Source organism: Pollicipes pollicipes, unplaced genomic scaffold, assembly GCF_011947565.3.
Source record: "Pollicipes pollicipes isolate AB1234 unplaced genomic scaffold, Ppol_2.1 Scaffold_2892;HRSCAF=3391_pilon_pilon_pilon, whole genome shotgun sequence".
Lineage (NCBI taxonomy): Eukaryota > Metazoa > Arthropoda > Thecostraca > Pollicipedomorpha > Pollicipedidae > Pollicipes > Pollicipes pollicipes.
Genome location: NW_023596187.1, coordinates 4,871 through 30,360, shown reverse-complemented (window position 1 = coordinate 30,360; position 25,490 = coordinate 4,871). Strand labels below are relative to the sequence as shown.

The window sequence follows — 25,490 nt, the reverse complement described above, 5'->3', positions numbered from 1 at the left end:
ACAGCAGCTGTGATGTGACAGTGATGCAGCTGCAGGCGGGCCTGAGTCGCACCGGACGTACTAAAGAGCGGATAATGTGCGTTGGTGGTGTGATTCGCCCGTGGCTGCGTGTCCGCCGACGTCATAGCTCGTAAGCGCCGGAGGGGCTTGCTCTGGGGCGTGCGGGCCGCCCCGCCCCGGACCGCTCCGTCGCGGCGGTGCACCCCGCCTCCACCCGCGCTCCGTGCTGGCCCGGCTCGCCCCAGCCGCCAGGGACGAGGTGTGCGAGGTGTGTGGACAACGGTTCGCGCTGCGTGCCTACCTCGAGCGGTACATGAAGTCGCACGGCCAGCAGCGCGTCTACTGCGGCGTCTGCCCCCGCCGCTCCATCAACCTCAAGAACTTGATGGTGGGTGGCCGCGCTGTTCCGGCCGCATCGTCGTTCGCGTAAATAACTTGTTCGGGAAAGCATGCTTTGAAGTCATTAGTTACGGGTCATTGCACGTTCCGTAGTCAAGACGAACCTGCGTCGGTCGTTTCGTTTTTAGCACAGGGTTAACTACCGCTACCTAAAATCACACTTCCTTGCGCATTTTGTTACTCTGCATCGCATATTTTTCAGCGTTATATTTGCCTCATTTTTATGCTTGGGTACTCGCGTATTTGCCTCATTTTTATGCCATATCGCGTAGAGTTTCGCGCGAGATTAAGTGAAATGCATCGATGTCTGGCACCGTTGGTGGTGTGTGTGTGGCCAGTGATGACATAGTGCCCGAGCGGCGCGCCCTACCGCGCCCAGTCCACACGCTCCACCCCGCCGCGGGTGCATCGAGAGACCTTCCACCGGAACCCGGCGCCGCTCTCTGCCGAGGAGACGCGCCTGGCGACGACGCCGCGGCCCGAGAGTGGGCCGCCGCCGCCCGGCCGCCGGCGCGCCGTCTCTCCGGCGGCGCCCCGGCCGCGGCGGCGCACCCGGCTCAACCAGCTGACGGTGGAGATCGTGCGGGGCCGGGGCCGGAGCCGGGGCCGGGGCCGGGGCCGGCCTCGCCGTCGGACCAGTCCAGCGGCGGCCCGACGGACGGCAGCGACGAGGAGTGGAGGCCCGACTAGCTGCAGACCGGCCCGGCCGGTGGGCCGACACGGCTGTCACGGCTGTGATGCCTGTGACGGCCGTGATGGCTGCGACGGCTGTGTGTGGAGTCCGCGTCAATACATATTAGAGCTATCGTATCTTGGCGGTGTTGAGATGGCTGACATTTGAACGCGTGTTCGGTTAGCCGACGGCGGGCGACCGCACGCCATACCGTTATCAGCGCGCACGACCTACAGTCGGCGTTTGGCTGACTGGAGGTCCGATATGCAGCGAGACGGTGGCCGCTGACAGGCGCGTGACAGGGCCGCAGCACCCGCGCAATGCGGTGAAGGAGCGCTGTTGGCGCATCCGCCCGCTTCCCGGCCTCCTCCCTGCTGCGACACATTCCTGTCAGCCGAACGGAGGGGAGAGAGAGAACGTGGGAGGAAACTCCACAACTCCACGCGCGGCCTCTCAGCTGAACCTCGCGGGGGCCTGCACGTGGCGCTGCGCGACTCCGGCTCTGGCCGGGGATGGTCTGGACCGACGGATAGGGGCTCCGGACAGGAGCTTAGGCGGAAACTCGGCTTTCGGCGTGACGTTTATTTAGGGGGGGGGGAGGGGGTAGTGACAGTGACACGGAGGCCTGTACTCACGTGCTACCTAGGGCGTGCCCCATCTGACGTATATCCCGCAGTTGGCGACGGGCGATCATGCACGCATAAATCATGCTTCCACAGTCATAGTGACGAGATGGCTGTTGCAAACGCTGAGAACACATATTGGGTTTGCCTCGGGTCTTGTGCTCACGGGACATCTATTGTCCAATGTGCCCATCGTGAGTTTTCTACGACAGTCAAGGGCGAGTTTATGCCTACGACCGCTGACGATTCTTCTAACATCCCAAAACAATGTTTGGAGCGGTGCGGTGACAACTCCACGACTGTTAGATGCTGGGGTTATAACAAGCTCTACAACTGTGAACAGAATCTAGCCACCAGCATCTAAGTCATCCAGACGTCGGTGATGGTTGTCTTTACGATTCTGCACTTGTCTGGATACACGCGTGCTGGCTTCTCGCCGTGCTTCCTGAAAAGGCATACCGCTTCGTGACAGCTCACCGCACATCACGGGGATCGACCCCGGCCATCAATAGCATAGACAGCGCTATGTTTCGGGCTTCTTTTGTAACACTCCGCTCCCTGTACCTGGCGTCAAGTTGCCGAATGCTGGACATGGTCACAAACATGGCGAAATAGCTATGGGAGATACCTGGACTCCGGGTTTTCCACTTCCATGGAGCAGGACGGAGGGTGATATGATACGCGATGCCATGCATCTCCCTGTCTCCAACATGAAGAGCATGGACAATTCGTTTCTCGGTCCCGTTCTCGTGACACCCTCACGTGCTCTTCTTCGTCACTCCTGCAGCCGCCCTAGACACCACCTTTGTGACTGAGGCTGTTCCAAACGTTACCTCACTGTGCCTGCAGCTGCTCCAGACGCTACCTAACTGTGGCTGCAGCTGCTCCAACGCTACCTCACTGTACCTGCAGATGCTCCAGACGCTACCTAACTGTGGCTGCATCTGCTCCAGACGCTACCTTACTGTGGCTGCAGCTGCTCCAGACGCTACCTCACTGTGCCTGCAGCTGCTCCAGGCGCTACCTCACTGTGCCTGCAGCTGCTCCAGACGCTACCTCACTGTGCATGCAGCTGCTCCAGACGCTTTCTCACCTGTGCCTGCAGCGGTTCCAGGCTCCATGCACCAGCTGCAGCAGGTAGGCGGCCAGAAATTCGGCCATCTCGACACAGGTGAGCAGGCTGGCACCGACGAACAGGCCCATGGAGCCGCCGATGTCGGCCAGCAGACTGGTGAAGGTGTAGGCGCGCTGCTGCCCCACGCGCTCCTCCGTGAACGCCGAGAAGAACACGTTCAGCTCGACAAAGTTCGACCTGAGACCAGAGCGGCACACATTGAGCTACATGCGGCGTTCGTGTTCATAGCGTGTGCTCGCTGCGTCGCAAGACGACATGCAGCTCAAACTTCGACTCGAGGCAAGACAGAATGCACTTGGCTACCAACATTGCCAATTGGGGCTGAAGCGACGCGGCAAGTGTGGCTGAGTGAATCGCCAATGAGGACAAAATATCCAGACGGTGAAGTACGGCCGTGTAGCACTGCCACGTATGCAGTCGCCAGGCCATCGGTTGGTCCCGGTATGGCGCAGCAGCTGACTGCACGGGATCAGCGCGAGAGGCAACCATTCAGACCACGGAGATTCTATCTCCAGCCAGCAGCTGCTGCCGAGGTGACGCGGCCCACCCACTGGATGAACTCCTGGTCGGAGGTGGTCTGGCGCAGGAAGGCGTTGGCCTCCGCCTGGACCAGCTCCAGCGCCTCCAGCAGCGTTCTCAGCGCGCCGGACAGCTCGTTCAGCGACTGCTGGGTCCACAGCTCCAGCTCGGACGTCACGGTCACGTTAAACTGCGTCACGACACAGAGGGCGGAGTCAGACGGCCAGCTCTTACCGGCGATCAGCTGTTGGCTGTGTAACGCAACGCATCACGCGTGCGTAACGGCGACCGTGGCATACCAAAGCACGGCCAACAACTGCGTCGTTTAAGATAGATAGGCAAAACTTAATATGCAAATTAGTTCAATCGGCAGTAAAACCCGGCAAAGAACAGGCTGCAATCACTCCATTTTCCCAGCGACGGCTCGGCGCTTTGGCCAAGCGCGGGCAATCGTCAGCAGTTGCCAGAGCGGCCCCGGTCCTCGGCACCTCGTATAGGTCGCGCAGGATTTTGCTGGTCGCGTTCTCCAGGATGGACTTGCTGAAGCTGTTGGTGCGTATCTTGTCAATGAGCACCGTCAGACTGTTGTCCAGAGACTTCCTGGCCAGTGGCAGGGTGGCTGTCTTCGTCAGAACGTTTGTCAGCGTGTTCTGACGGGCACATGCCGCGTCAGAAGTCGTCGCTGATAAAATGAGCGGATCAGAACGACGCCCCCCTCCCCCCCCCATATATAATCGCTGCAGCGGCTGTAGAAAGACACAGTTTCAGAAGAGGTTATGAGTTCTGACGAGGATGCACGTGCTCAGGCAAACATGGGCTGGTCATGTGTCAATGCAAATTTTCTACGCCATTTCGATCCACCCTGTTGAGCATTAGCCATCGCCCCGATTCGCTGAATCTCGTAACATGGACCGATAGGGAACGGCGACCCTCTGGCTTTTTCAAACTAATACAGTCATAGCCTAGTAAAAAGCAAAACACCAGCGGATTAGTATCAACAATATCTCACGATTGGTAATCACCTGTATGTGGCTAGGTCAAAAACTAATCCTATTATGTCATGTCAGAGGTCAATTTTCCCCGAAATTGCGATTTTATTGCGATCGTGACGTATCACCTTGTAGCTACACAAATCTCATATAGGCATGTTTTTGTTTAATTCTGAGTACAATGGTGTATAGTTCCAAGTCTTTTTGACCATATCTTGATGATGCATGGCTCCGTTCATGTAACAATGTGGTCCCGTCGCGCGCGTTCCGCGGCATCGCTGGTTGCCACCCGCTGCCAGTGCAGGCCCTAGATCGCCGTGCAGTGTTCCTCAAAAAACCGACGCTGCCCCGAAACCAGACAGGTAAAGAGGCTGTGGTCTTAAGACATGCGCAATGAATGCCCCATAGGCTACTGAAACTTGAGGTACGACTGCACGAATGTCCTGCACGAATGTTAAGACACCCCCTTACCTTTCCCGGGCAAGGAGTACCCTGCGTAGAACACTAGAGGCACGTTAGAGAACGCCATCTTTCCCGGTCAGTGGCTAAAGGACCCTTTTGTTTCAGCCCGCGATACCTACCTGCTTCCATTCTGACGACACTAGGGGAGGGGCCCCTCGTCCTTCTAAGCCATTATACGGATACACCATACGCTGATCCCCTCCCTGACACGGAAAGCGCTCTAACCGGGGCAGTTGGCCCGGATCGACACAGGGTCCTCATTGACGCAAGACGATCCCTTACCGGCACATGGTGTTCAATAACTAACGCAGGGACTCTGTTTAATGCGTTTTTTAGCTACCTGGCCGAAATGGCGCGGAAAGCACCCACGTTCGTTTATGAGCCCCTCCCATTGTCTCATTGTGGACTTTCACCGTGCGTTATCGCGGCTCCTTTCATTGCCAGAGGCCCTGGCCAACGCAAGATGCCTTCTGACATTCGGGGTCCCGTCCCTGCCGCTGCTGTGCAGAAAGTGCCTTCTTGACCGACTCAGAACCACCACCTGGGCAATGTTGGGTCCCTGACAAACACTTTGACTTTGAGGGCCCAGCCGTACGATCCGGGGTCCTTAATACGACCTTCAGCAAGTCCTTTTGATTTTTCACGCTCCCCTCCCTCCAATTGCGTCATTGATGGTCGGTCTGAGGGGGCACACGCCTTCCGTGCACATGCACTTCCGCCCCTCCCTGTGCCATCGCTTCGGGCACGGCGACTTTATCGACTGCTCACCCGGAGCGCGGTGACCACTTCACTGACGTGGCGTGACAGAAAAAATTCGGACAGCTGGTACTTAGTGGAGTTGTCATTCCAGTACTGCACGAAGGCATTCTCCAGCAAATCGGTGACCAGTTTAACGTCATTCTGTGTCTTGTTCAGCGTTTCCTGAGGGATATACACAGGTGAAGGGTCATTCAGAGGCGCGGCAGAATGTCACGGCTGAACGAAAAACAGCGGGGACCTTGAAAACTGCGGACGATTAATTGCTGTTACCGGTTGTGTTATGCATATAGCACTTAATACTGCATGATTTACAAAAGCAGCGTTGCAAGGCCTGAACCAGAGGCAGCGTACACCACTGGGCAACCTGAACCAGAGGCAGCGTACATACCACTGGGCAACCTGCTGAAAGGTGCATTCACAATTACGGAGGTTGTTAAGTGCATTTGCATGGAGCGTTATTCACGTAGATAAGACAGCGGGACCTCCGCCTACCGTTTTTTTTCGCCGAGGAATAAAGCTATTACTACTGTCTTACCAAGGTGCATTCATAACTCATGGGAAGGGAGAGACAGAGAGACTAAAAGCCGTCCAGCAGCCGTATGCCAATCTGAGTCTAATCGTCGCCGCCGATATGGCAGCTATGACGTCACCGAAGCTCCGGCGCCGCCCGGTCACCCGCGGCCACCCGCCCGCACCGCCAGGTCGATGATGTGGCTGAACTCCTGCTGGCGGCCGGCCACCTCGTTGTTGAGCGTGTTGACGGCCCGCTCCAGCTGCCCCTGGACGGCGCTGACGATGTACTGATGACGCAGCAGCGCCGAAAGACGGCCGCAGGCGTCGGCGCCGCGCTCGGCGGCCGCCGCCAGCGCCGGCCCCAGCTGCGCCAGACGCTCGGCCGCCGGCCAGGCCGTCACCGGCAGCGCCGCCTCCAGCGCCAGCAGCGCGGCGTCGACGGCGCTGAGCGCGGACTCTGCCGACGCGTGGCGCTGATCGATGCGCGCCATGATCGCCGCGTACTCTGGCAGACGTCGGATCACGCCGTATTTGGCCGGGTACGAGCCGCTCGATCGGTTGTACATGTCTGCTGGACAGCGAGAGCCGGCGTGAGCGGCGGCCCCAAGCCGCATGCAGTGCCGCAGCGGCTACAACAGGTCAACATGATCATACTTGTATCATATCTATGTCACAACCACCACCATACTTTCAGAACAAATAATCGGTTTAGGTAGATCTTGATGTTCTTTAAGGTTGTCTAGTAAGAAACAACGTGCCCTTCAACTGATATTAAGTGCACCACTCATGGGTTTATATCGATGGAAAACGTGATTCGGTCACCTTCGCCAGACAACCCTTGACCAGGTCAAAAGGTCGGATAAGCTGTAATAGCTACAAAAGCTTTACAATGAGGCGCAAGATATGTTTATCTCTCCGCTGGAGCTTCAGCTCACTTGTGATATAGATAAACCAATAAAAGTGAGCAGAGGTAAGCCCGTCGTGGGTGCCGCCTTGCATAGAACCACATCATCACTTTCATGGAGCGGCTCACGGCGGCGCCTACCAGCCGCGGACACAGGCGGACGGCCCGGCACAGGCGGCCGACCCGGCACAGGCGGCCGGCCCGGCACAGGCGGTCGGCCCGGCACAGGCGGCCGGCCTGGCACAGGCGGCCGACCTGGCACAGGCGGCCGGCCCGGCACAGGCGCCGACCCGGTACGCCGGTATGGGAGGGTCGGTCCCCCATACCCCGCCCGGCTGCACGGCCCACTTCTCCCCGCAGGAGGGCCGGGCGTGAATGCGGCGCCGGCCTGCACCCATATCACATCGGCATCAGAAGTTAATAGCATCGCCTCCAATGCGTATGATGAAGATATTCGATCACCGCGCAGATGACTCAAATATTTCACTCAAGCCCCGAATTACAGCATTAGGTGCACGCAGGTGACCTGAATACGAGTGATAAAGGTACAGAAAACGGGACTTGTTCCAGGCAGCCCGTCCTCCCAGAATACCCACCCCGCACACCCCTGTTGTAAGCCATACGCCGGGTTGCTGCCAACGCGGGGACCGCATAAAAATGCGCCAAGCTACTCTGCGGCCGCCAGCCAGCCTGCCTGTACTTTGCCATTTTCGCAAACCAATTGAGCCTGTTTTCTAAAAAGCTGGCCATTCTGTTGTTTTCTATACTTGTTCCACCTGCAGCACCTGGTGATAGCATAATGCCTCTACCACAGTCTCAACTCGTGAATGAATTTGTTGACTCTGGCGTCACTTATCAAAGCTAAATAGAAGCCCGCGTTCGTCTATTATGCACATTTGTAGCCACGCGCACAACAGCCAGTTGCGAGGATTGTCGTGCAGTCTTAACATTCGACAGGTTCACGTTTCGTGACAATCCACGACATGAACCAACGCTCGTCCAATAGCGGTGTCGGTTTCAGCACGCCCGAGAGGGAAGTATACTTAGACTGTGGCAGGGAGACAGAGAATTTGTCAGTGGAACTGGACATTCTTCGTATAAGTTGTGTGGAAACGATTGAAAACAGGTGGCACAGAGGCCAAGACGTCGAAAATACGCAAAACTTTAGTAGCGATAACTATAACGTACCCACTTTGGCACTCAGTAACCCCCATTTCTTGATTACAGAAGGAACATTAACAATAAGTATCATTATATGCATTACATAGGGTAAAACATAAGGGACGACTCACCGCTGTTGTTCCCTCAATGCCATTTTTCATATAAGCAATCTCAAACTAAAAAGCGTGTTTTTACGCGCAGGAAAATCTGATTGCAAAAAACGTTTAAACTCTGAAAAGGCTTCTCTACGCCACAGAAGCGACACACGAACGATGACATGGCGAGTGATGAGTGCATACTAGGCAAATAACCTCGGATACGAAACAAACACGCTGGATGGACAGTAGTACGGTGGGGGTAACACAAGCTGCAAAAATTCCTCAGCAACACAACAAACCTAGCCGGTAAACAAACCAAAGCAGACCTCACAACACTTCCGAATCATTGACAAGCTGGGAGCTCTCATGTGGGGTTCCTACCACCGTCTATTGCTTTCAGCATGGACGTCGCAAATCTCTATTGAAATAAACCTCTAATGAGGTCATGGGTGCCTGTATAGAGCTTTTCCATAAGCATGCTGATCATGTTCAAAGTTTTGGCGTAACGATCGATGACGCCAAACCCTGTTTTCCCATGTCCTACAAAATGATTTCGTCAGATTTCGGCAAATTTACTATGATCAAACGAGCGAGATAAGTATGGGAATCCTGACCACCCGCCATCAATTCTATGAATGCAACCGAATCGTTGTTCCTCGGTCCACTCAAGCAGGCCTACAACCAGCGCGTTATGTGGTGATAAGTGACATTTTATCGCGGTATGTCGACGCACGGACCGGCAGCCCGAGGCGCCTATCTTAATTATGTTAATTGCTTTCATATAGTCATCAGCTTCACGACCAACTGATCAATTACAATGGAGCTTTCGCCTTCCTACACACCCTTCCAATCATATAACTCTGGGGCAGGTGCACAACGCGCAACGCCATCTGTCAGATCACATGTCAAATATGTACTCCTGGTTATAGATCCTCCTACATCGGGGAGACAACACGCCTTGTGCGAACCCGGGTCATCTTAGGTCAATGACCTGTTCTGACCACTAAGAAGGCCATGGAAGATGTATAATGCGGTTTCTGTTGTCAACAATTCGAAATGAGCACCACAAGCTATCCCATAGCAGCAAGCCCTAACGCAATAAATCGGATTTGTTTGACCTTGGTCTTACCTTCATACCTGACCTAGGTCAACGTAATTTGCTCATTCAATATTTTTGGTGACCAAGAAAGCATCTCTGAGATGCATAGCTTCGTCATACTATCCGTTTGAACAAACACAGATTTGACGATTCCCTAAAAATTATGTTCGCTGAAACCATGGCTTGAGTTTGGCCTGCCATAGGTCAATGGCCTGACAAGGTACATCTGAATTTTTATGTCAAGCAATCCACTATTCAATTGTGTACAGCCTACGCAAATTTGGCGTGGCTACGCCGCACCGTTCGAAAACCATCTGGAAAAACCTTGTGGGGGGTCTATTTGACACCCCACGTGAGCGCGTGTTAAAACGGTTCTTTGCCCGATTCCGAAATTGTCCGCCCTATTGCATCCAAGCGTTTTCATTTGGAAAGGAGATGCGTCATGGAACTTTGGCAAAGAAGGATATGCTGTCGACCCAAGACATTTGCAAATTACAAGATAGTTTTACCGAGGTAAAGGTTCTATTTCATGGAGACAAGGTTGCGTTCATTTACCTGTTAGTGCGTTCGTGAATAGGCAAACGTTGCATTTAAATACAAACAGTATACCCCTACGCTCGCTTCCTGACTTCACCTTTCATTGTACACATTTCCTTTGAAAATTACATATCCCATATGACATTGGGATTTTCTCATCCCGATAGAAAGGGCGGGCACCGCGGGTAATCGAACCCCGCAACTCTGCAAGTCTCCAGATACCCAGCTCAACCACTGTACTTCTGATACTCTGCTAGCAAACATAACCATACAAGTAACGGAAAAGCAGATAATATGATAAAGCAGATAAAGAATGTGTTCGACACAGAAAGCATGCGTGCCACAAAGCGACCGGACACTCCCGCAATCACTCGCCGTTAAAAATAACAAGAGCAACATGGCGGCGTTTCCCCACGTAAACCGAAGGTTCTTCAGTAATGAGCAATATGCAGAAAATGTGCTGGTGACAGAATGCAAACACACCATCGCTCACACCCGGCCTCCAGCATGGCTCTGTGCTGCTTTCACTAGCGTCGTCATTTAAATCGCACGCAACGTCATGATTCAGGTGCCCAACGCCGGATGTTGTATGTGCTGACAGGAAGATCTGTTTCGAGTTGGCGTCTATTCAGCAGGCGACAGGTGCGACAACGGCTTTTCCGGTGCGACACTTGTGACAGCAGCTGTGATGTGACAGTGATGCAGCTGCAGGCGGGCCTGAGTCGCACCGGACGTACTAAAGAGCGGATAATGTGCGTTGGTGGTGTGATTCGCCCGTGGCTGCGTGTCCGCCGACGTCATAGCTCGTAATGCGCGGAGGGGCTTGCTCTGGGGCGGTGCGGGCCGCCCCGCCCCGGACCGCTCCGTCACGGCGGTGCACCCCGCCTCCACCCGCGCTCCAGTGCTGGCCCGGCTCGCCCCAGCCGCCAGGGACGAGGTATGAGAGGTGTGTGGACAACGGTTCGCGCTGCGTGCCTACCTCGAGCGGTACATGAAGTCGCACGGCCAGCAGCGCGTCTACTGCGGCGTCTGCCCCCGCCGCTCCATCAACCTCAAGAACTTGATGGTGGGTGGCCGCGCTGTTCCGGTCGCATCGTCGTTCGCGTAAATAACTTGTTCGGGAAAGCATGCTTTGAAGTCATTAGTTACGGGTCATTGCACGTTCCGTAGTCAAGACGAACCTGCGTCGGTCGTTTCGTTTCTAACACAGGGTTAACTACCGCTACCTAAAATCACACTTCCTTGTGCATTTTGTTACTCTGCATCGCATTTTTTTCAGCGTTATATTTGCCTCATTTTTATGCTTGGGTACTCGCGTATTTGCCTCATTTTTATCCATATCGCGTAGAGTTTCGCGCGAGATTAAGTGTAATGCATCGATGTCTGGCACCCTTGGTGGTGTGTGTGCCAGTGAGGACATAGTGCCCGAGCGGCGCGCCCTACCGCGCCTCGTCCACACGCTCCACCCCGCCGCAGGTGCATCGAGAGACCTACCACCGGAACCCGGCGCCGCTCTCTGCCGAGGAGACGCGCCTGGCGACGACGCCGCGGCCCGAGAGTGGGCCGCCGCTGCCCGGCCGCCGGCGCGCCGTCTCTCCGGCGGCGCCCCGGCCGCGGCGGCGCACCCGGCTCAACCAGCTGACGGTGGAGATCGTGCGGGGCCGGGGCCGGGGCCGGGGCCGGGGCCGGGGCCGGGCCGGGGCCGGGGCCGGGGGCCGGAGCCGGGGCCGGGGCCGGGGCCGGCTCGCCGTCGGACCAGTCCAGCGGCGGCCCGACGGACGGCAGCGACGAGGAGTGGAGGCCCGACTAGCTGCAGACCGGCCCGGCCGGTGGGCCGACACGGCTGTCACGGCTGTGATGCCTGTGACGGCCGTGGTGGCTGTGACGACTGTGTGTGGAGTCCGCGTCAATACAGATTAGAGCTATCGTATCTTGGCGGTGTTGAGATGGCTGACATTTGAACGCGTGTTCGGTTAGCCGACGGCGGGTGACCGCACGCCATACCGTTATCAGCGCGCACGACCTACAGTCGGCGTTTGGGCTGACTGGAGGTCCGATATGCAGCGAGACGGTGGCCGCTGACAGGCGCGTGACAGGGGCCGCAGCACCCGCGCAATGCGGTGAAGGAGCGCTGTTGGCGCACCTGCCCGCTTCCCGGCCTCCTCCCTGCTGCGACACATTCCTGTCAGCCGAACGGAGGGGAGAGAGCGAGAACGTGGGAGGAAACTCCACAACTCCACGCGCGGCCTCTCAGCTGAACCTCGAGGGGGCCTGCACGTGGCGCTGCGCGACTCCGGCTCTGGCCGGGGATGGTCTGGACCGACGGATAGGGGCTCCGGACAGGAGCTTAGGCGGAAACTCGGCTTTCGGCGTGACGTTTATTTAGGGGGGGGGAGGGGGTAGTGACAGTGACACGGAGGCCTGTACTCACGTGCTACCTAGGGCGTGCCCCATCTGACGTATATCCCGCAGTTGGCGACGGGCGCTCATGCACGCATAAATCATGCTTCCACAGTCATAGCGACGAGATGGCTGTTGCAAACGCTGAGAACACATATTGGTGTTTGCCTCGGGTCTTGTGCTCACGGGACATCTATTGTCCAATGTGCCCATCGTGAGTTTTCTAGCGACAGTCAAGGGCGAGTTTATGCCTACGACCGCTGACGATTCTTCTAACATCCCAAAACAATGTTTGGAGCGGTGCGGTGACAACTCCACGACTGTTAGATGCTGGGGTTATAACAAGCTCTACAACTGTGAACAGAATCTAGCCACCAGCATCTAAGTCATCCAGACGTCGGTGATGGTTGTCTTTACGATTCTGCACTTGTCTGGATACACGCGTGCTGGCTTCTCGCCGTGCTTCCTGAAAAGGCATACCGCTTCGTGACAGCTCACCGCACATCACGGGGATCGACCCCGGCCATCAATAGCATAGACAGCGCTATGTTTCGGGCTTCTTTTGTAACACTCCGCTCCCTGTACCTGGCGTCAAGTTGCCGAATGCTGGACATGGTCACAAACATGGCGAAATAGCTATGGGAGATACCTGGACTCCGGGTTTTCCACTTCCATGGAGCAGGACGGAGGGTGATATGATACGCGATGCCATGCATCTCCCTGTCTCCAACATGAAGAGCATGGACAATTCGTTTCTCGGTCCCGTTCTCGTGACACCCTCACGTGCTCTTCTTCGTCACTCCTGCAGCCGCCCTAGACACCACCTTTGTGACTGAGGCTGTTCCAAACGTTACCTCACTGTGCCTGCAGCTGCTCCAGACGCTACCTAACTGTGGCTGCAGCTGCTCCAACGCTACCTCACTGTACCTGCAGATGCTCCAGACGCTACCTAACTGTGGCTGCATCTGCTCCAGACGCTACCTTACTGTGGCTGCAGCTGCTCCAGACGCTACCTCACTGTGCCTGCAGCTGCTCCAGGCGCTACCTCACTGTGCCTGCAGCTGCTCCAGACGCTACCTCACTGTGCATGCAGCTGCTCCAGACGCTTTCTCACCTGTGCCTGCAGCGGTTCCAGGCTCCATGCACCAGCTGCAGCAGGTAGGCGGCCAGAAATTCGGCCATCTCGACACAGGTGAGCAGGCTGGCACCGACGAACAGGCCCATGGAGCCGCCGATGTCGGCCAGCAGACTGGTGAAGGTGTAGGCGCGCTGCTGCCCCACGCGCTCCTCCGTGAACGCCGAGAAGAACACGTTCAGCTCGACAAAGTTCGACCTGAGACCAGAGCGGCACACATTGAGCTACATGCGGCGTTCGTGTTCATAGCGTGTGCTCGCTGCGTCGCAAGACGACATGCAGCTCAAACTTCGACTCGAGGCAAGACAGAATGCACTTGGCTACCAACATTGCCAATTGGGGCTGAAGCGACGCGGCAAGTGTGGCTGAGTGAATCGCCAATGAGGACAAAATATCCAGACGGTGAAGTACGGCCGTGTAGCACTGCCACGTATGCAGTCGCCAGGCCATCGGTTGGTCCCGGTATGGCGCAGCAGCTGACTGCACGGGATCAGCGCGAGAGGCAACCATTCAGACCACGGAGATTCTATCTCCAGCCAGCAGCTGCTGCCGAGGTGACGCGGCCCACCCACTGGATGAACTCCTGGTCGGAGGTGGTCTGGCGCAGGAAGGCGTTGGCCTCCGCCTGGACCAGCTCCAGCGCCTCCAGCAGCGTTCTCAGCGCGCCGGACAGCTCGTTCAGCGACTGCTGGGTCCACAGCTCCAGCTCGGACGTCACGGTCACGTTAAACTGCGTCACGACACAGAGGGCGGAGTCAGACGGCCAGCTCTTACCGGCGATCAGCTGTTGGCTGTGTAACGCAACGCATCACGCGTGCGTAACGGCGACCGTGGCATACCAAAGCACGGCCAACAACTGCGTCGTTTAAGATAGATAGGGCAAAACTTAATATGCAAATTAGTTCAATCGGCAGTAAAACCCGGCAAAGAACAGGCTGCAATCACTCCATTTTCCCAGCGACGGCTCGGCGCTTTGGCCAAGCGCGGGCAATCGTCAGCAGTTGCCAGAGCGGCCCCGGTCCTCGGCACCTCGTATAGGTCGCGCAGGATTTTGCTGGTCGCGTTCTCCAGGATGGACTTGCTGAAGCTGTTGGTGCGTATCTTGTCAATGAGCACCGTCAGACTGTTGTCCAGAGACTTCCTGGCCAGTGGCAGGGTGGCTGTCTTCGTCAGAACGTTTGTCAGCGTGTTCTGACGGGCACATGCCGCGTCAGAAGTCGTCGCTGATAAAATGAGCGGATCAGAACGACGCCCCCCTCCCCCCCCCCATATATAATCGCTGCAGCGGCTGTAGAAAGACACAGTTTCAGAAGAGGTTATGAGTTCTGACGAGGATGCACGTGCTCAGGCAAACATGGGCTGGTCATGTGTCAATGCAAATTTTCTACGCCATTTCGATCCACCCTGTTGAGCATTAGCCATCGCCCCGATTCGCTGAATCTCGTAACATGGACCGATAGGGAACGGCGACCCTCTGGCTTTTTCAAACTAATACAGTCATAGCCTAGTAAAAAGCAAAACACCAGCGGATTAGTATCAACAATATCTCACGATTGGTAATCACCTGTATGTGGCTAGGTCAAAAACTAATCCTATTATGTCATGTCAGAGGTCAATTTTCCCCGAAATTGCGATTTTATTGCGATCGTGACGTATCACCTTGTAGCTACACAAATCTCATATAGGCATGTTTTTGTTTAATTCTGAGTACAATGGTGTATAGTTCCAAGTCTTTTTGACCATATCTTGATGATGCATGGCTCCGTTCATGTAACAATGTGGTCCCGTCGCGCGCGTTCCGCGGCATCGCTGGTTGCCACCCGCTGCCAGTGCAGGCCCTAGATCGCCGTGCAGTGTTCCTCAAAAAACCGACGCTGCCCCGAAACCAGACAGGTAAAGAGGCTGTGGTCTTAAGACATGCGCAATGAATGCCCCATAGGCTACTGAAACTTGAGGTACGACTGCACGAATGTCCTGCACGAATGTTAAGACACCCCCTTACCTTTCCCGGGCAAGGAGTACCCTGCGTAGAACACTAGAGGCACGTTAGAGAACGCCATCTTTCCCGGTCAGTGGCTAAAGGACCCTTTTGTTTCAGCCCGCGATACCTACCTGCTTCCATTCTGACGACACTAGGGGAGGGGCCCCTCGTCCTTCTAAGCCATTATACGGATACACCATACGCTGATCCCCTCCCTGACACGGAAAGCGCTCTAACCGGGGCAGTTGGCCCGGATCGACACAGGGTCCTCATTGACGCAAGACGATCCCTTACCGGCACATGGTGTTCAATAACTAACGCAGGGACTCTGTTTAATGCGTTTTTTAGCTACCTGGCCGAAATGGCGCGGAAAGCACCCACGTTCGTTTATGAGCCCCTCCCATTGTCTCATTGTGGACTTTCACCGTGCGTTATCGCGGCTCCTTTCATTGCCAGAGGCCCTGGCCAACGCAAGATGCCTTCTGACATTCGGGGTCCCGTCCCTGCCGCTGTGCAGAAAGTGCCTTCTTGACCGACTCAGAACCACCACCTGGGCAATGTTGGGTCCCTGACAAACACTTTGACTTTGAGGGCCCAGCCGTACGATCCGGGGTCCTTAATACGACCTTCAGCAAGTCCTTTTGATTTTTCACGCTCCCCTCCCTCCAATTGCGTCATTGATGGTCGGTCTGAGGGGGCACACGCCTTCCGTGCACATGCACTTCCGCCCCTCCCTGTGCCATCGCTTCGGGCACGGCGACTTTATCGACTGCTCACCCGGAGCGCGGTGACCACTTCACTGACGTGGCGTGACAGAAAAAATTCGGACAGCTGGTACTTAGTGGAGTTGTCATTCCAGTACTGCACGAAGGCATTCTCCAGCAAATCGGTGACCAGTTTAACGTCATTCTGTGTCTTGTTCAGCGTTTCCTGAGGGATATACACAGGTGAAGGGTCATTCAGAGGCGCGGCAGAATGTCACGGCTGAACGAAAAACAGCGGGGACCTTGAAAACTGCGGACGATTAATTGCTGTTACCGGTTGTGTTATGCATATAGCACTTAATACTGCATGATTTACAAAAGCAGCGTTGCAAGGCCTGAACCAGAGGCAGCGTACGTACCACTGGGCAACCTGAACCAGAGGCAGCGTACATACCACTGGGCAACCTGCTGAAAGGTGCATTCACAATTACGGAGGTTGTTAAGTGCATTTGCATGGAGCGTTATTCACGTAGATAAGACAGCGGGACCTCCGCCTACCGTTTTTTTTCGCCGAGGAATAAAGCTATTACTACTGTCTTACCAAGGTGCATTCATAACTCATGGGAAGGGAGAGACAGAGAGACTAAAAGCCGTCCAGCAGCCGTATGCCAATCTGAGTCTAATCGTCGCCGCCGATATGGCAGCTATGACGTCACCGAAGCTCCGGCGCCGCCCGGTCACCCGCGGCCACCCGCCCGCACCGCCAGGTCGATGATGTGGCTGAACTCCTGCTGGCGGCCGGCCACCTCGTTGTTGAGCGTGTTGACGGCCCGCTCCAGCTGCCCCTGGACGGCGCTGACGATGTACTGATGACGCAGCAGCGCCGAAAGACGGCCGCAGGCGTCGGCGCCGCGCTCGGCGGCCGCCGCCAGCGCCGGCCCCAGCTGCGCCAGACGCTCGGCCGCCGGCCAGGCCGTCACCGGCAGCGCCGCCTCCAGCGCCAGCAGCGCGGCGTCGACGGCGCTGAGCGCGGACTCTGCTGACGCGTGGCGCTGATCGATGCGCGCCATGATCGCCGCGTACTCTGGCAGACGTCGGATCACGCCGTATTTGGCCGGGTACGAGCCGCTCGATCGGTTGTACATGTCTGCTGGACAGCGAGAGCCGGCGTGAGCGGCGGCCCCAAGCCGCATGCAGTGCCGCAGCGGCTACAACAGGTCAACATGATCATACTTGTATCATATCTATGTCACAACCACCACCATACTTTCAGAACAAATAATCGGTTTAGGTAGATCTTGATGTTCTTTAAGGTTGTCTAGTAAGAAACAACGTGCCCTTCAACTGATATTAAGTGCACCACTCATGGGTTTATATCGATGGAAAACGTGATTCGGTCACCTTCGCCAGACAACCCTTGACCAGGTCAAAAGGTCGGATAAGCTGTAATAGCTACAAAAGCTTTACAATGAGGCGCAAGATATATTTATCTCTCCGCTGGAGCTTCAGCTTACTTGTGATATAGATAAACCAATAAAAGTAAGCAGAGGTAAGCCCGTCGTGGGTGTCGCCTCGCATAAAACCACATCATCACTTTCATGGGGCGGCTCACGGCGGCGCCTACCAGCCGCGGACACAGGCGGACGGCCCGGCACAGGCGGCCGACCCGGCACAGGCGGCCGGCCCGGCACAGGCGGTCGGCCCGGCACAGGCGGCCGGCCTGGCACAGGCGGCCGACCTGGCACAGGCGGCCGGCCCGGCACAGGCGGCCAGCCCGGCACAGGCGGCCGACCCGGCACAGGCGGCCGGCCCGGCACAGGTGGCAGACCCGGCACAGGCGGCCGACCCGGCACGGGCGCCCGACCCGGCACAGGCGGCCGGCCCGGCACAGGCGGCCGACCCGGTACGCCGGTATGGGAGGGTCGGTCCCCCATACCCCGCCCGGCTGCACGGCCCACTTCTCCCCGCAGGAGGGCCGGGCGGTGAATGCGGGGCCGGCCTGCACCCATATCACATCGGCATCAGAAGTTAATAGCATCGCCTCCAATGCGTATGATGAAGATATTCGATCACCGCGCAGATGACTCAAATATTTCACTCAAGCCCCGAATTACGAGCATTTAGGTGCACGCAGGTGACCTGAATACGAGTGATAAAGGTACAGAAACACGGGACTTGTTCCAGGCAGCCCGTCCTCCCAGAATACCCACCCCCCACACCCCTGTTGTAAGCCAGACGCCGGGTGCTGCCAACGCGGGGACCGCATAAAAATGCGCCAAGCTACTCTGCGGCCGCCAGCCAGCCTGCCTGTACTTTGCCATTTTCGCAAACCAATTGAACCTGTTTTCTAAAAAGCTGGCCATTCTGTTGTTTTTCTATAGTTGTTCCACCTGCAGCACCTGGTGATAGCTTAACAATGCCTCTACCACAGTCTCAACTCGCGAATGAATTTGTTGACTCTGGCGTCACTTATCAAAGCTAAATAGAAGCCCGCGCTCGTCTATGTATGCACATTTGTAGCCACGCGCACAGCACAGCCAGTTGCGAGGATTGTCGTGCAGTCGTAACATTCGACAGGTTCACGCTTCGTGACAATCCACGACATGAACCAACGCTCGTCCAATAGCGGTGTCGGTTTCAGCACGCCCGAGAGGGAAGTATACTTAGACTGTGGCAGGGAGACAGAGAATTTGTAAGTGGAACTGGACATTCTTCGTATAAGTTGTGGAAACGATTGAAAACAGGCGGCACAGAGGCCAAGACGTCGAAAATACGCAAAACTTTAGTAGCGATAACTATAACGTACCCACTTTGGCACTCAGTAACAGCCCATTTCTTGATTACAGAAGGAACATTAAGAATGAGTATCATTATATGCATTACATAGGGTAAAACATAAGAGACGACTCACCGCTGTTGTTTCCTCAATGCCATTTTTCATATAAGCAATCTCAAACTAGAAAGCGTGTTTTTACGCGCAGGAAAATCTGATTGCAAAAACGTTTAAACTCTGAAAAAGGCTTCTCTACGCCACAGAAGCGACACACGAACGATGACATGGCGGGTGATGAGTGCATACTAGGCAAATAACCTCCGATACAAACAAAACACGCTGGGTGGACAGTAGTACGGTGCGGGTAACACAAGCTGCAAAAATTCCTCAGCAACACAACAAACCTAGCCGGTAAAACAAACCAAAGCAAACCTCAGCAACACTTCCGAATATATTGGCAAGCTGGGTATGCTCTCATGTGGGTTCCTGCCACCGTCTATTGCTTTCAGCATGGACGTCGCAAATCTCTATTGAAATAGACCTCTAAATGAGGTCATGGGTGCATGTATAGAGCTTTTCCAGAAGCATGCTGATCATGTTCAAAGGTTTGGCGTAACGATCGATGACGCCAAACCCTGTTTTCCCATGTCCTACAAAATGATTTCGTCAGATTTCGGCAAATTTACTATGATCAAACGAGCGAGATAACTATGGGAATCCTGACCACTCGCCATCAATTCTATGAATGCAACCGAATCGTTGTTTCTCGGTCCACTCAAGCAGGCTCTACAACCAGCGCGTTATGTGGTGTATAAGTGACATTTTATCGCGGTATGTCGACGCACGGACCGGCAGCCCTAGGCGCCTATCTTAATTATGTTGATTGCTTTCATATAGTCATCAGCTTCACGACCAACTGATCAGATTACAATGGAGCTTTCGCCTTCCTACACACCCTTCCAATCATAGAACTCTGGGGCGGGTGCACAACGCGCAACGCCATCTGTCAGATCACATGTCAAATATGTACTCCTGGTTATAGTTCCTCCTACATCGGGGAGACAACACGCCTTGTGCGAACCAGATACAATGAGCACCTCCGCAAAACAAAAATCGAAGTTTATGGATCTCCACCGGGTAATCATATCCCAAAAAGATATCCAACCAAATCTATCTAACAGAAAAATACTTACTCTCAAAATTGTCATCTAACTGCGGAAATGTCGCTGCGCTAAAAAACGCCCAATAAACCGTCATTGGTCATCACAAACTAGACCTAAACACCCGTTTTATCTAGGTAGCCTGTGCATCCCCCACCGTTCTGGTGTCTACCCTGTGTGCTATATTCGTCTTCGAGGTCATGTGCACTCATCGCATACCATGTTATCATTCGTATGCCGTTCCTGTAGCGTAGGGAAGCATCGTTTACAGCCACAACGCCTCACATCATAGAAATTTGATGGTCTTTAAAATGTTTTTGTTTGAAAAGATGGCGCTTAGGAAGGCGTGGCGGTGAAACGTCTGTCCTTCCTTTTGTTTTGCTGATTGAGATATATAACAGAATATTTGCGTTTTTGTCTGTTCAATAATAATATCAAGTCTCAGTTTTACGTCATTCAAATCATAACTCTTTTGAACAATTGACGCCAATCAACTGATTTTGATTCAAGGGCAAATGTGAAAAGGTGTTTTTTTCTGTCACCGACGAAATTGGGAACAGTCTAAATTGACACCTGGAACCAGGCTATCAAAAACCGCTGCAATATAGCTTCAAAAGCGAAAAAATAATGTTTTCGTTTCGGAACTATCATTTGCACTAAAGTGTCACTGGCCATGCCAAAGGTTGAGCTGGTTAAAGCGTACGCCTTAGTGCATGAGTGGCCAGCGCAACGGACTAAAGTCGGTGAGCAAGTTGATTCGATTAAAATATAAAACGTCGCATGAAAGCAAAAAGTCAAAAACAGGTTTGGTCAGCAGCCACATCTTAACCATAACTGACACGTTGCAAACTCCCTCCCGCCCCTGCATTGTCTCGCAGCGTATTGGGGCTATATCAATGCGGGAGAAAGAGCTCTTGCGGGGTTAATGCGTCCAAAAAATCCCTCCCCATCACTCTGCTATCACTTTTTCACTCTTTTTGATGTTACAAACTGCATTGCCAAGGTGGATAATTTCTTGCTTCGTATCACAGCTATGGTCCATGTCTTTAACTGCAGTGTCTGAAACAAAGTCCATCGTTTTACATAGTGCTCAAAAGGCATATTTCTAGTATTTACAATCTGCGTATGGAAAACTTGTACTTCCAATTCAGAACTACCCACCAGAAATCAGACACTGGAAAACCTTTTTCATGCTCTGGGTTACATGGATGGCGGACCAGTGCCTCGTAACAAGCCGTGCTTGGTGAGGCTGCTTGATCATTTCGCATTTCGGACGGTGCAACTATTTCGTCATGTGACGACTTTGTGTAGTGTTAAGCAGCAATTCTGATTCCAGCGTCGCTCATGAACCAAAGCTGCGACTTTTTAAAGCGGCATTTAGGTAGCGTCCATACCATATGTACCTTGGACCTAATGGCTACATATCATAAACTCGTAAAAAATAGAGCAAGGCATGAAATACTTGTTTCATTCACCCGCATTTTGTCATTATAATGATCTTCATCAAAACTGAGCGTGCGGCGCCAGTACCTCACTGAAGCGGCGGTGAGCCGCTCACTGGAGGATCACTGTCTCACTGGAGGGTCACTGTTTCACTGGAGGGTCACTGTTTCACTGGGACTGTCGCACGTCCGGCACTAGAGCGGTGGAATGTCCGACACAGCAGAGACCGCGCATGTCACCAGGAGCGGCCGTCGGGCACAGGAGAGGCCGCATATTCGGCACTGGTGCGGCCGCGTGCCGGAACATGAGAGGACTCACGCCCGATACAGGAGCAGCCGTCCAGTACTAGGGCGGCCGTGCTCCCGCCACAGGAGGGGCCGTGTGTCCGACATAGGAGAGGCCGCGTGCCCGGTATAGGAGAGGCCGCGTGTCTAATCCGGGCACGGGCATCCAGCACTAGAGTGGGTGCACATTCGGCACGCATTGGGTACAGGACAGGCAGCATATCTGGCACAAGAAAGGCCGTATGTCTGACACAGGAGAGGCAGCATATCTGGCACAGGAAAGGCCGTATGTCTGGCACAGGAGAGACAGCATGTCTGGCACATGAAATGTCATTCGCCGGCACAGGAGAGAGAGAGCACGCACCTTCTCGAAGAGGCCTACGTCAACAGGTGCTTGCATACAAGATAACCGGTCGATATTCTGTTGACAGAGCCTCTAAGGAAACAAAGACACGATTTTCTCCCCCGCATCAGTGACTGGCAACATCGCTGCAGGTGTTCGCTGCCGTTGTGCGGGCCGGAGGTGCAGATCATCGTCTCCTGGTATAAAAGACGACGGGTCTCTCACAGCAGCATACGGCCACCACGATGAAGACATTCGCACTGATTCTGGTCCTCTGCTCCTCGGCCTGGTCGGCCCCGGGGCCAGTGCGTCAGGACGACTGGAAACCACCTCCATCCGATAAGGGCGACTGGAAACCGCCTCCCTCCGATAAGGGCGACTGGAAACCGCCTCCCTCCGACCGCGACGACTCGCTTCCTTCCATCCAGCCACGCGCAACAAACCTTGACTGTGGAACTCACGTGCTGACAGAAGGCGAGTACACAATCGAGTCTCCCAATCATCCATCAAACTACCCAAATTACGTCGATTGCGACTATGTTTTGTCCAGTGACAGCGATATCACCTTGGCCTGCAGCAGCTTTAATTTGGAGCAGCACAGCTCGTGCGCGTGGGACTGGCTGGAGGTGAACGGCGAGAAGTTTTGCGGTACCTCGGGACCTACGGCATCCACAGCCCAGGCCTTCGACATCTCCTTCCACAGCGACTACAGCGTAGTAAGACCGGGCTTCCAGTGCACGCTGACGGTCGCCGGCGGCGGCGGCGGCGGCGGTGGCGGCGGTGGCGGTGGCTCAGAGCTTACGTGTGGTGGCAGCACCTTGGTACGCGACACCACTTACACCATCAAGTCCACCAACCATCCGAACAATTATCCCATCAACGAGGACTGTAACTACCAGCTGACAGCGGAGAACGCAGGTGATACCATCTCCATGTCTTGCTCTGCGTTTAACGTGGAACGGCACTCGTCTTGCTCCTGGGACTGGCTGTCCGTGAACGGTCAGAAGTTCTGTGGTACATCAGGCCCCAGCGCCGTAACCTCGGTGTCTACGATGACCGTCGACTGGCACTCGGACTACTCGGTGGTGAGGAGCGGCTTCCTCTGCCAACTGGAGGTGACTGAAACACAGGTTACCACTACGGCTGCTCCTTCAGGTTCCTGCTGTTGCGGAGTTCCGAACCGCTCCTCCCGCATCGTCGGCGGCGTGGAGACCGAGGTGCGTGAGTATCCTTGGCAGGCGGGCCTGGTCAGCGCCGGCGGCACCCGCACCTGGTGCGGCGGCAGTGTCCTCAACAACCGCTACGTGATGACGGCGGCCCACTGCACGTCCGGATCGTCACCCAGCCAGATCGAGGTGCTTCTCAAGGAGCATCGCATCAGCAACAGCGATGGTGAGATTCGCGCCAGTGTGCAGCAGATCATCAACCACCCGAGCTACTCGTCCGCGTCCGGCTCCGGCTACGACTTCTCGCTGCTGAAGCTGACCAACCCCATCACTTTCCCAAGTGACAACTCGCTGGCGCCAGTGTGCCTGCCCACCGCCGGTAACGACTTTGTCGGCGCCGACGCAATCGTCACCGGCTGGGGTACCACCAGCTCGGGTGGCTCACAGGCCACCACTCTGAGGGAGGTCACCGTGCCCGTCATCTCCAACACCGCCTGCAGGTCGTCATACAGCAGCATCAACCCGTCCATGATCTGTGCCGGTCTCAGTGAGGGCGGCAAGGACTCGTGCCAGGGCGACAGCGGTGGCCCGATGGTCAGCCTCGAGTCCGACCGCTACTCCCTCATCGGCGTCGTCTCGTGGGGTCGGGGATGTGCTCTGCCCGGCTACCCGGGCGTCTACGCCCGAGTCACCGAGGTGCTGTCCTGGATCCAGACCAACACCGCTGACGGCACCTACTGCTCTTAGAAGAACCGTCAGCTTGGTGTTTGCGCACAGCGTTTGTTTCAGCGCGACTTTCGGGCGCATTGGCTTGCGTCGCAAGTAAAGTCGCCATTCTTGCAGTGTCGGTTTGGTGCATGATGTACCGCATTTGGGATGACATTAAATAAATGCCCAGCTCCTGAAGCGTGTGTTTACACGTGTATCCATGGAAAAACATAGCCAAGGACATCACAACAGCCCACTTGACATCGAGCCGTTGGATGCTACCAGTTGTTTGCCCAATGGAAGTGAGGATTCGCTGTAATTTAGTATTTACATCCTGCGGTGAGTGGATTTCGATTACAATGCCGGTTTGAGGTTTGGATAAACAGATGGTGTACAAGAGACTCAAAAAATCGAGTGTCCAAAATATTTGGACCTTTGTATGAAAATCGCCGGACGTTAACATCCGACATATCTTACCTTTCAACTTCTGTTGTTGATTTGTGGTGGGCTTTTCAGCGGCTCATTTTGAACTCGACCAAAAAAGAATCACTGAGGAAACCATTGGTGGCAGTTTATCAATAGCTATTGAAGCTTCAGTTTTGGAGGAGGTTTAGTGTAACTACATAGCACGGTGGACGACGTCTACGCCCTTGTAATGACGCCAACTGCGCTTTGGCTTATTTCCATGCTGTGTCGAAAATTAATTACGGTCGAATTCATGTTCTCATTCGAAAACAACACGAACAAATAATCTCTCGTCGGAAGAACTGAGGTGTTTGGTTGATACTTTTCCGAACATGCAACAACGTCGAAGTACAATTCTTATATGATCCGCAACTGCAACTCCTCTGCAACTCATTTTTAGGCACCCACTAGCCATCCTAGGGATACCTGATATTTTCCTTGTTTATTCATGTCCGCAAAATTATTTAAAATGATCGGGCTGGTTTGTTCTTGAGGACGACACCACCACCCCAAGGCTGAAGAGACTCATCAATGCAGGTACTTGCAATCCTGACTTTCAGGGTTCAGATATTTCTGTTCGAGTATACAGATCAGTCAGGAAATTAAAGAAAGAAGTAACGATACGTGCGACTCTCACAACATTCACTCATTGCGCTTACATCTGTGAAAACAAAGCAAACATCATGACATAACGGTACAATTAAAATTACCTGCGCTCTGAAACCCATGCAATAGATTCGTCACCTCAATCTTAATCTATTGGGATATTGCAAAACTGAATCTTCAGTACGAGGGTCTCGAATTGCCAATCTCCTACCTGCCCGAGCTGCACGGTTTGGCAGGTAGGAATACCGGCAGGCTACGCGCAGATACCGGGCACGCATTGTTTGGAACCCGAGCGGGTCTGAACATGCAAGCTAATAGCAGCCTACCGGTCACGCATGTTCATCTGCGTTTTGAGCGTGTATCCCCACCGATGTGGCAAGGGCCTGCCAAACATCCAGCGTGCATGAGCGGCGCTCACCGTGCAGACAGCCGCTCATCTGATGCAGCAGAC

General features: G+C 54.7%; 3 protein-coding genes across 3 annotated transcripts; 1 reads left to right on the top strand and 2 right to left on the bottom strand.

Moving 5' to 3' along the window:
- Nucleotides 1-1,937: 1,937 nt before the first annotated feature.
- On the bottom strand, nt 1,938-6,638 carry LOC119114679 (uncharacterized). The gene is made up of 7 exons (XM_037238703.1): nt 6,561-6,638; nt 6,255-6,359; nt 5,569-5,721; nt 3,838-3,999; nt 3,382-3,539; nt 2,789-3,007; nt 1,938-2,140 (listed from the first exon to the last, which is right to left on the bottom strand). The coding sequence occupies exons 1-7, from the start codon at nt 6,636-6,638 to the stop codon at nt 2,056-2,058; spliced, it is 960 nt and encodes a 319-aa protein (XP_037094598.1). The 3' UTR covers nt 1,938-2,055.
- A 5,669-nt stretch (nt 6,639-12,307) lies between these two features.
- Nucleotides 12,308-17,236, bottom strand: LOC119114677 (uncharacterized). Its single transcript, XM_037238702.1, has 7 exons — nt 17,159-17,236; nt 16,853-16,957; nt 16,165-16,317; nt 14,436-14,597; nt 13,979-14,136; nt 13,386-13,604; nt 12,308-12,737 (listed from the first exon to the last, which is right to left on the bottom strand). Exons 1-7 carry the CDS (start codon nt 17,234-17,236, stop codon nt 12,653-12,655), a joined length of 960 nt encoding a protein of 319 aa, XP_037094597.1. The 3' UTR covers nt 12,308-12,652.
- Nucleotides 17,237-23,146: 5,910 nt separating this feature from the next.
- LOC119114676 (trypsin-1-like) lies at nt 23,147-24,007 on the top strand. Its single transcript, XM_037238701.1, has one exon. The coding sequence runs from the start codon at nt 23,147-23,149 to the stop codon at nt 24,005-24,007; it is 861 nt and encodes a 286-aa protein (XP_037094596.1).
- Nucleotides 24,008-25,490: the final 1,483 nt, after the last annotated feature.